This window comes from Buceros rhinoceros, unplaced genomic scaffold (assembly GCF_000710305.1).
Source record: "Buceros rhinoceros silvestris isolate BGI_N320 unplaced genomic scaffold, ASM71030v1 scaffold9823, whole genome shotgun sequence".
Taxonomy (NCBI): domain Eukaryota; kingdom Metazoa; phylum Chordata; class Aves; order Bucerotiformes; family Bucerotidae; genus Buceros; species Buceros rhinoceros.
Window position 1 is genome coordinate 40588 of NW_010403058.1, and position 11753 is coordinate 52340.

The 11753-nt window shown below is 38.0% G+C and overlaps 1 protein-coding gene across 1 annotated transcript in view; it reads right to left on the reverse strand.

The window, feature by feature from the left end:
• FGD4 (FYVE, RhoGEF and PH domain containing 4) overlaps positions 1–10620 on the reverse strand; it is a 37358-nt gene extending 26738 nt beyond the window's left edge. The window contains exons 1-3 of the mRNA XM_010132862.1: positions 10470–10620; positions 3667–3847; positions 231–717 (exon numbers count right to left, since the gene is read on the reverse strand). Of these exons, the coding sequence (XP_010131164.1) occupies positions 231–717; positions 3667–3758 (579 nt within the window). The 5' untranslated portion in view covers positions 3759–3847; positions 10470–10620. The remainder of the gene's footprint in view (positions 1–230; positions 718–3666; positions 3848–10469) is intronic.
• Between the last annotated feature and the right edge of the window lie 1133 nt (positions 10621–11753).

Genomic DNA, 11753 nt, shown 5'->3' on the forward strand with positions numbered 1-11753 from the left:
CGGGTGGGTGGGGGGGAAGGGGGGGGGGGGGGCGCAGAGCAAGGAAGGGGGGAGCAAGGCAAGCAAAACTTTTTCCCCCTTTTTAAAAATTATTTTCCAGAGGAAAAATAACCAAAATATTTTCAGCTTTCTGACCTGCTCTTGGAAGTTTTTTTTCTTTTGTAAATATAAACCTAGAGAAAATACACGAAGCAGTAATATAGCAAGAACAAAACAATTTCTCTTTTTACCTTTGTTTCCACAGGTTGATCTTGCTTACTAGTTTCCTCAGTTGGTTCGTCCTTCACATTAGTACTAATTTCTAAAGTTTCATTTTCAGACGGGAGCAGCGTATCACTGCTTGGAGTCCTGTGGCTGCTGTTAAGCATCTGTCCTTCACAGGCAGTCATACTTTGCAATGACTCTCTGGAAGTACTTTCTCTTTCCCCATTTACCAAGCTACTATTGATGGCATTGTCTGGAACCAGGGTGGACACAGCAGAGTCACAATCTGGTAATCTCTCGTCCTCATCTTCTGTCCGGTCTTGTGCTACTACTCCGTTGGCTGTGTGTAGTTGTGCAACCTGAGTTTTGTCGGTGTTACTGTTTCCCTGTTTTTGTGGTGAGTGCTGGGAGAGGAGTTTTGGCTGAGGTGATGGTGTTGACCCATATCTTCCTTGAGATTTAGAAATGTGGAGAACAGAGGAATCTTTCTTCATATCACTAGGACTTAACGGGCTAGTAACACGAAACGAACAAAACATAGATGAGAGAAAAGTTAAACACGGGGTTGCAGTTCCCTGGTCTGGGAAGTAGCAGAGCTGCAGCATATAACCAATTCCTCCCAAACCATTTTTCCTGTTTTAATATCAGGCATTTCAGGCCATTGAGTCTTGAACTGCATTATTTCTTTGGAACACATACAAACATGCATCTCTTACTGGAAACCCAGAGTGCCATCCATATTGATTCATTACATTCTCATGTGTCTTAAACCTCATTTGTAAAATGGAAGGCAGTATGATCAGCTACATGCAACAGACAAGGGAACTGAGGCACTGCTCCCCACAACCTCCCAGAAGATTGTTTGCAGAAACGGAGAAGGACTTATGGTTCCCTAACTGCCCTTTAATTATACAACACACACGAAAAACATCCAAGATCATTTAGCATCCCTTTCCTTAGCTGACCATATCAGAGGAAGAGCTTTAAATTCTTATCCCGTTTCTTCCCCCAGTTCCCATATTTAGCAGTGTCCTTTTGTCATGTTGCACCTTCCCTGAAGATTTTTTCCCCTCCATATTTTACCTCCACTTTAAACATGTTATTCCTTCTTCATAACTTTCACTATCTCTTCCTCTGATTTTTGATATTTTGGATTTTAGGCCAATATGAATGGCAGCCTACTCTGCAAAAGGGCTTGGCTTCATTATAGATTTAAAAAAAAAAAAAAAAAAAAAAAAAAAAAAAAAAAAAAAAAAATCTTTGGAACCAAAGTAAAACCTTTACCTTTTTGTCTGAAGTAGATTTAACAAGCTATATTCAACTTGCAGAATGATACCATGACTGTTCTCTAACATACTGTTCCTAGTATGGACCATTAATCTTCTGGAAAGATGAAGACTGCTTATAAACTGTATGTTTACTCCTTATTTATAGCACACTTTACATAAATATTGTAAAATTATTCTGCGCTTTCATACATAGAGCTCAAAAACTATCTTACACTAGCTTCATCTTCTTCCACCATATAACAAAAAAAAAATTGATATCATTTTTCCTTTAGTTGTGTAAAGATTGACTTTTTTAAAAAGAAGCTTAACTCCAAGATTTTTCAAGTGCACGCACACAGCAAAGAGGTTTAATTAACTTTTTGCCACGCCTATGTCTTTGTGGGCTGTACAGAATGAAAACAAATTATCATAATTGACAATCAGAGTCTGCAGTTCATGAACATGCTACCTACCCATTTGAAGATCAATGATTAGAAGTGAAGTTCACCTTCACATTCTGTGAGCTGAGCTCATTTAAAAAACAGGAATTGCTTACATGCCCACAGCAGAATATTCCAGAACTCAACATACTTATCATGGAAGTTTCTCATAAGCAGAAATCATAGAGCTGAGGAGAATTTAATCACTGGACAGACATTACTGGGTGTATGTAATGAATGATGCTGGCCAAAAAGCAATTCAGCTTCCCCTAGTCCCCAAAATAAAACATCCCTACTTTTAAGGATCTTCAAATAAGAAAGTTTTTCTTGTTTTCTTTATAGCTTTCTTTAAATGTATAATATTGAAAAAGTTCCTGTACAATGCAGCAGGCATGTATAGGAGGAAGAAATGTAGGGCTCATTGGTGTAGGACACAATGAACTTGAGAAGTTTCCCTTCAGAAAGGAAAAAATTGCTTTTCTAAGGAGACTATGCTGTTAAAAAGACTCGGGTGATGCTTTGGAGGAAGACTGGGAAACAGTGTGATAACAGGAGTAGAGACCTGTGCTAGCAGAATTCATAGCACCTCCATGCTGCGGTAATTTCTTTTTCCCATCTTTGAGCAGCTGTCCTGGCAGAAAGCAATTAAGTCTCTGCCTAATAATAGAAGTTCCAAGCGGATGAAGCTCTGAATTTGTTTCTATTCCACTGGACAAACGTACTTTTGCAATGCTTAGCTGCTTCTGTTTAAAGGATTAAGTTTCCCCTATCCTGAGGGGAAGTTCTTTCAATGAAAGTCTTAATAACTCTGGGTCCTCAGGACATGCTCTGTTGTACATCATGCATTCGTTCTTGAAGGAGGCATCCCTTCAGAACATCAGTATTCTGAGAAAACACAAGAAAGCCATGTCTAAAACTTGCAATGCTCAACTGTCACTGGACCATGTCTTGACTTGTTCCTCTGTCATGGGCTTTCTAGAAAGCTGCTCTGTTTATACAAAGCGGATACACTTGGTACTTCCATTTCAGAGATTATAATGCTTGTCACATTCATCTAATTAAAGACACAAAAGTAATACTATTTTATGAAAGCAGAGTTCACTGCGGCTGATTTTTCTAAAAGTTCCAAACGTTTCCTGTAAAAGTCAGTATCAAAACTCAAGAACACCAAGCTATTCCATCAAAATCACGAAGTACTACAAAGCAAACAGTTTAGAGAATGTATCACATATCAATACAAATAACTTGTACGCTTCACTCTCTTCACATGAATGATCTGAAGAGGTTAAGACAGTATAAAAGGAAAATCAGGTTTTTCTATGTGCTTATAAAAGTAATTTTTTTTTTTCTGCAAGAACAAAAACATTTAAGATTAGCATCAAAGTTTCAGTCCAAAATCATCACCTATGCCAAATTGCTGACACTTTTCTGGATGCTTAAAACAAAAAAACCCACAAACAAAAAAACCCAAACCCACCAACCTACACATTTGTTTGCTTCCTTTTTTTTAAAAAAGGAAAGAAAAGGAAATTTAAAGCTAGCACCTTATCAAAGCACACCTTGTACAGGCCAAATATACAATTGTCTTTCACCATTTCAAAACAAGCAGTTTTGCCACCAACTCCTCCGGCAGGGATGGGTTTAAGCACTACCATGGTACCTATGTTCTTCCTCACAGGTTCAAGTTCCAACAACTCCCACACAACAGAGTTACAAAAATAAAATAGAATAGAATTTCAAATTCTATTACGTACCTTCCTCCTTCAAAACGATTTATGAGATCTGACACTTTACTGGACTTTTCCTTTGTGACACTGGAAACAGGGGTGGGTGTCTCTTCCTCCATTCTTGGTTTCTGATTTGATAAAGCTTTATGCCAAGGGGTTTGGTATGTAACAGATGACACCTTCTGTAGATGAATTGGCTTTGGAGGCACTGCAAACAACAACAACCATCACCAATCATTCATGAACTGTTTCTTTGAACTGCCAGAGCATAAGAGATTTTTGCCCAAGAACTTACTACAGTAATGAAAAGATACTATTTGCTTTAAAGTTAACCTTAAAGTTGCTCTATGAATATAGAGACTTCATATAGGTTTTTTATGTACTGTCTGGTATCAGGTATCTTGTTATATTTCTTGGATAAAAGCTGAACTACATAGTACTTTAAAAAGCTAGAAAATTGAGGGGGGGGGGAATGGGTGGAGGGGTTCTAGTTTGTTTGGGGTTTTTATCACTTACTGCAGTAAACGTACGTGCAGCCTCCATAAGTGCAGATTTTATCATAAAAAAGAATTAAGCATAATCAGAGGATGTACCTGTGTTCTGGTGCTCAAGAGATTTAGATTACTGCACTAAAAGTCTGGCACTCTAATTCTTTACCTTCTCCCTCATGACCTCAGTAATAACAGTCAGTAGGAAAAGGTATTTGCCTTCAGCTTTGAGCTTCCTTTACTCACTGAACCTTCGTCTATTTATGCTGCTGAAAACCTGCTCCCCTGAAAATACTTTTTATATTTCTTGCTTTTCCCCTGTTCCTGATATGTCCTTCTAATTAGATTGTTAATGATCAGCCACTGTTTAATACAGTAGTGACTAGAACACAAAAGACAAGGTGATACATAAAGCAACTAAAATCACAAGTTCTGAGGATATTTTGTCACAGGTTGGGAACATTAATTTTTATCCCGTTAAGTGACTATGCAGCATTTGTGGGTAGCAAAAGCACTTCACAGACAGGGCCTGAATGTGTTTCACTATCAGAGCAATGCAACAGCTTCATCAAAAAGAGAGACTTCATGGAAGGGTCCTAAGAACACAACTCTCTTCATTATCATACATACTCCCCAAACACACCATGGGCAGAAGTGAAAGTATTTGATGAGAAATTGAAAAATAAAGACTATATCTGCTCTTTAATAAAAGGCAGGAGCAAGCAACGTCCTGCCAGTGGAACTGGCAGCCCCAGGGGCTCTGCCACTGCTCTCCGGGCACCACAGGCACCAGTCCTCCAGTAACTACAGAGACCTGCCAGGGAGCAAACGTGAAGGAGGAGAGGAATTGGCATTAGGAATCATGTGCAACTCGTGGTAGAAAAATAATCACTAGTGCAGGACACACAATAGATGGATGCGAAAAAGCCACATTCCTCACATTGCTGAGTCTAGAATAGCTTACTGTCTTACCCTGGAAAACGTGTGCACCACAAGAATTCACTTAAATACCATCAACTGACATTTGAAAGTGCTGTTGAAAAAATTCTTGCAAGTATACAATCATAGACTTTGATAAACTTGAAGGAACACTCGATTAAGGGTGACTTTCCATCTCTACCTTACATTAAATTTATGGGAGGCAATATTTATCTGTGCTTCCCATAACCTAATTGCACTTAAATGGGATTGTAGTGATCGCTGCAGTCTGAAAAGTGCCGTAAGAGACTATGAAGAAATGAATGTACCACAAAAGGCTTTAGACTTCAACCATATCGACTACAAATGCTGATCAATTAAATAATCAGAGGAAAAAGGAATTACCATAGGTCAGATGCTTTTATTGTGTATGTGTGTTTTTGGTCCTTTCACACTTTATAAACAACAGTGAAAAAGCAAGTTTGGATAAGGATGCAATACAGAAAGGATGACGTAAAAGACTGCAGTTTTCAAACAGTTACACTGCAATCTTGAAACAAGCAGAATATTAAATTGTGCAACTGCTTGAGTATCTGTAGTAACTGAAGGCCCTCCTGACAAGCCGCATACATTTGCTCAGCCACAGCTGCAGTGCGGTGGAGCAGCTTTCCCTGTATTCCCTCTTCTCAGGGAGTTCGTAGAAGGTCTGGCAGAATCAGGCCAATGCGCATCAGATAATTGTCCAAGCACTGAATAGCTTGCTGAGCTGACAAAGGCGATGGGACAGCTGAAAAAGGCGACACAAGCAGGCTGGGAAAAAAGCAGGACATGTAATTGCATGGGGGCACTGCCATTCCCTCGGGGAGGAGATGGAAAGGAAAGGGGACGCTGGGTGGATTTGCTGCCCAGCAGTACGCACTGTTTTGTAGGGACACTTAAACATTTCTTGCTCTTGCGATGGATTTTGTATAACGCACAGCCCTGTGAATTCTCTTATTTAATGGACTCCTGCATCTCTTCAATTCTTTTGTACATCTCATAAAATGTTAATATCCTCACAAGGGTATATCGAAACTACTAAACCTGAGGGAATTAATGTCTACTGATAAAGCAGAAGGAATTAGTTGGAAGCTATTTTTATACTGGACCCACTGGGATGAAAATAAAATTCTAGGACATTCTGTGGAGGTATTCCACACTTTTGCAGTTATTACTGATAAAAACGCAGCTTAGCAGCATTTTAGAAGGGCAAGCACGAAGAACTTCTGGTCAAATTGCACAATCCCAGTATATTAGAAAATCCCTGTAGTGTCTTCAGAGCAGAACCACAAACCAAACAGCCTTGCCAATTCAGTAATGCAAGATATTTTCTTCGTTATTCCCTATTACCATCTAACAGACAGCATTTCCCCTAATCAGCTCTGCTGTAGCTACTGTAAGCTTTAGAAATAGAGCAATGGGAAAAGGGCAGTCACAAGATCAATGAAAAGAAAGGAATCAGTAGCATAAAGAAACACACAAACCTTCCCCTAAGGTCAATCTTGTTAACAGGGATTATGGAAAACAAATTCCTTTAATTCTCCCCTCAAAGTACTTCCGTTGTGTTTTGTTTTAATCAGATTATTTTTCAGTGTGCGCACAGCAAGAATCTTAAAGAAAAAAGAATAGAAAAGACTGGGCCATTGTAATGCCCTGCATAATACAGAGCTCTGTTTGAGTCTATAAATACGCTGTCTCTATACTGTAGAATTTTGAGCTCATTAGGAGATATGAACTGCATATTCTGCCCAAGAAAACCTCTCAGTATACTCAGGTAGCTGCTGCTGTGTAACACTAGCCAAAATACCTACTCAGGTACTGAGCTGCAGTGCCTCGTTGTGCATTCAACTTTGTATATATACACAAGGAAGTAGGAGGTGATGGCTCAAAGTGTGCAACCACCTTTGCTGACTCCAAAGTTTACTAGCAAAGACCGTTTATCTCTTCTCTTAGAAAGTATGAGTTTGATCTCCCTCTACGTTTAACTCCTTTTGGTTAAAAAATGCTGCTATGCTTTGATTCAAAGAAAATACACAATTAAAGGTTCCTGTGGTAAGCAACCACAGCTCTTCTGGCTGAGTCATCCTTCACCTCCTTCCATGCTCCGTCACCTTCAGCAAGATCAAATGAGCACAGTTGGACAGATATCAATGATTTAAACTCCTAAGGACAGTTCAAAATAGCTAGTAACCTAGACTCAGCAGAAAGAGATAAAAAGTCATCTTCTCTTCAGGATGTACGTTTCCACAATTTTATACCACATCAGAGGAAGCATCTTTCAATAATAAAACAACGAATAATAATCACATGTGCTTTGTTCTCTCATTTGCCTTCTTCCTGGAGGAAGTGTATGGGATTTAGAAGTTTTGTTGCTAAAAGAGACATTGCTAAAGGTTTCTTAAAGCACCCCTGACACTGAAGAACTCTAGCTAGAAACAGCTCTCAGTTTTAGTTCAATTCACTTTTAACTGTAGAAGATTCATTTACTAGAGAAATATGTTAAACAGATGTTTTAGAGGCCTAGAGATGTTTAAGAGGTCCTTCAAGTTTTCTGGGCCCAGGCCACTAAATACGTTTGAAACAACAGACTATGTTATAATTAACTGAGAAAGGAGGGCCAGATTGATGCTGCACAGTAGATAGTCAGCTAAAACCGACTGCTGAAGTCTACGTGTGGAATGCTCTGTGTCCATACCATTTTATAGTACCACAAACCAGGCCATCTTCTGGAGTGCAAAATCATCTCCAACCCAAACAAAAATGCCTCTTCAAACTCAGCAGGAGTACTCCTAAGTGCTCATTAGAAAAATTTAAATGAGCAACTGATGCACAGTCTTGAACTGTCAAGACACTTCACTGCTTTGAAAAAGTATTGACGTTTCAACATATTTTCCATCCTACAATAAAACTGCCTGATGCAGACAACAGTTTCAGTGCCCATTATTTAGTAATCTGGCATCATAAAACTCATGCAAGAGGTTCGATGAGCAAGAAATAGCAGAGACTAAAAAAAAAAAAAAAGGTCAATTGTGCATGTCACTCTACACGCATACTGCTATTGCTAGGTTCAGATTGTTACCTACAAATATTTGAGCAAGGGCAAATTCCAAATTATTGAATAATTTGCTTCATCTCTTGCGCATCATCACCTTGGAACTCAGTAGCATATTTTGCTATTTCCACTGTCTACCTCCAATCTGGATTAGTCCACTCTGTCAGAGAAGGCACTGTATTCATGCAAAGGTGAAGCATGGTGTTACACAGCTGGTACAGACTGCGACTGCTTTTCTCCACAGTCCTGGTTTCTTTGCTTAACTCCCTCAACAGCCTTCAGCTGGTTTCAGGCTTTGTTCCAAATTTGCAAAGATTTTAATGAATCAAACTGTACTCCACACCGATATCCGACATATAAATTACTAAATTGTTGATGAACGGAATTATCGGGGAACAAAAATTGCTCTTTTCCTGTCCATGTCTCAGACTGCTAGTTTGTTTTCTCTTTGAAATGCCCGGGGAAAAGAAATTAGAAGAACTTATTATTGGATTCTGTGCAGAAATTTGTTCATTTGATCTAGCTAGCCTGTTTACAAATATTTGAACTACTTCTCATTTAAACAAATAAACTAGAGCAATTTAATTTTCTTGGATTGTTTGGATCCCAAATGCTTATCTCATTCTATTTTGTTTTGCTTCTATTAAATAAAATGGCCAAAAAGATACAGTCTATAACTTCAATATGACGTACCTATTTAGTAGAAATAAACGGAGAAACACATGAACAAAACAGGCACATAATACTATTTACAACAGCATTATTGAATAAAGTCTACACAGCTGCATTTCTTTGACTACAACATTTCAGAGCACGCAATTTTGACATGTTACTCGTGGCTAGGAAAGAGCAACAACAGCTGTGTAACTACTTGAATGAATGGGGTCCAATAACATCCAACTCCTGATTTATCTAACAGCTAAAATTTAAAATAAGTGGTGTGGCTTTGTTTTCAAAATGCTTAAAATCTTTTTATTGATTGCCCATTTCTGTTTATCCATTAACAGATTCCTAAAATGTTTTTCCTAGAAAAAGCACGTGTCCTCTTGTTAACTTAGCAGCAGAGAATGCATTTCAGAGACCTAGGAACTTGTGCAAAAAGACTACTCAGATGAGTAATGTTTACGTATGACTGATAAAAACATCTTGGGGAACAATACCGGCAAAAGTTCTATAAAAACAAAGAATACTAAAATACAGCTTTATCTTGCTCTCATTCTCCCTAAGTAAACAAAACTTCCTTGACACTCCAATAAATTTCTTCTCCCCATCAACCCTTAACTCTAAGCTGAACTCGGGACTGGTGTAAAATTATTGAAGATGCATTTTCCCATTAATTGATGCACAGAATGTTAAATCCACTACATGATGACTCTGTGTGATTCTAGCTTCTATACATGATTTAGATGTGAATTAGTTTCCTGTAAGTAGGTCTAGTTTCAGTCATATCAGCACCATGTCTCAGAATCCAATTCACTGAGCATGGCCATGATATCAGTCTCCTAAACTCACTTGTTTTCTGAGATGAACGAAGTTCCAATTGCATGTCACTCCCAAAAGACATCAGACCAGATTTCCTTTGAATCAAAGATTTCCAGAACATACAGGCTCTTTGTTGAGTCTGACCTCAGCAGAACCATCACTATTACTGAGAAGACCACATGTTTTGAGGTTTAGATATATAAAATGACCTATGTAGCTTCTAGAAGTGAAGATACAAATTATGAACAGAAAGAAAGGAAATCTACTCTGTAAACATTTTTGTTCAGCATTTTTATGACACAAACGTGAAGTTGTCATCCTTCCACACACTCCTGCAGGAGGGCTCCTCTCAAACCTCAAAGGCCCTGAATATCTTCCTCACCAGCCAACCAAACACTCCAATTCAAAAAAAATAGTATCAAAACCTTCCAGCTCAAATGCAGTAAACCTTTTGCACTGGCAATAATTTAATGCACACAAGGAGCTTACATGTGTTCCCCCATCTCTACCTACTAGCTACTTCTTGGGCAGAGAATGAATTAAACACGTACTGCCTGGCAGTAAGTGCACAGTAAATTACTAGTCATTTGAGATAAAAAGTGCAGCTATGCCTACGTTTTTGTAACATATTAGTAAGTCAAATTTTCCTCCTTCTTAGAACCTTTTTGAGCAAAATATCAGAAATTACAGATTCATAAAGCAGAACATGTTTACAGAACATCTGTTTCAGTAGTAAGCTTTTACTGCACTGTTTTCTTTCTGACAAATACAGTTCTTTCAAGATGCTCTATTTCTCTGAAAGTCTAAGATGAAGACCAACTTCCCTAACAAAAATATTTGAGACTACTTACCTTGTGGCTTTGGATTTGAAGCTGAACGTGGGGACTGTTTGACTGGCACACTTCCATTTATTCCCTGAGATGCTTCATTGTGTACATTCTCAACTAGACTGGTCGTGTCACTCACTGTACAAGATCTAGGTAGTATTAAGGGCTTTGGACAGATGCTGCTGCCTGAAAAATAAAATATATACAAAAAACCCAAGAGTTAGAAAAAGAATTAAGTAAAAGGGAGAATGACTATAAACACATTTACGAAATGCTAACACTTCTCCACTGAGAAAATCAGAATACTCGTCTTCCCTTTAAGAGTCTCATCCTAAATATATGCTTTGCCTTTCACTGAAATGTATTATGTTGTTTAAACCTCGAAGAGCTGGATATAAACTAAAAGGCTTTCCCACCATGACTAGCTTAAGCTCCATGTCTCCAACAGGCTTTTTGCTGTCTGAATTGTGTATGTACTTGTTCAACAGAATAACTATAGAAAAAAAATAGGATTTTCATTCAGCCATTTTGTTTCTGTATTTGTGTTCACAAAATTATATACATTCAAAACGTTTATTTTATTATGGAAAGTAGCATGCAAAAATTAGCTAAATGTATTGCAACTTTTTCTTGCGTGTTTTGTAGGAAAATGCTCCCACTTTAAGTATTAAAAATAAAGAGCAAAGCTCAAAGCCAGCTAAATCCATTTCTTCCTAGCAGAATGGTATTTATTCTGCTTAAGAGGATCAATATGCTGCTATTGGTAAGAAAGTTGGAAGAAAAATATTATACAAAACATACTCAAACAATGGAAACTGTTATAAAAACACTTACTAGAATGTGATTACACAGGTCTAAACTATGCACTTTTGTTTTGGGGTGTGAAAGCAATTGGTTCTGTACACACACGATCAAAAGCTTGAAATAACAACATGAAGGACCTTGAGATTTCACTTAGGTCATCTCTGAATCAAAAAAATCCATGCCTTTTTTGTGGGGATGAGTAAAGGGAAGGAGGAAAAACCATTTATCTTTTATTGCAGTGCTGTCATAATTATTTTCATTTTTAATGTAATTATTAAGGTAGAGTCTGGACATTTCAATTTGTCATTATGATTTGCCATCATTTTACCTTTGCTTATACTATTAGAAATGCAAGCCTGAATGGGGCTTTCTTTGCACATTTCTAAAAAAAGCAAATCCAAAACCCATTCAACCATGAAGTGAACTTCTGAGTTATCCTGAGCCACAGGTCTGCAGAGTCTAGACCCTTCTGATCTAATCCATCTCCCTCTCCCACAGCAAAAT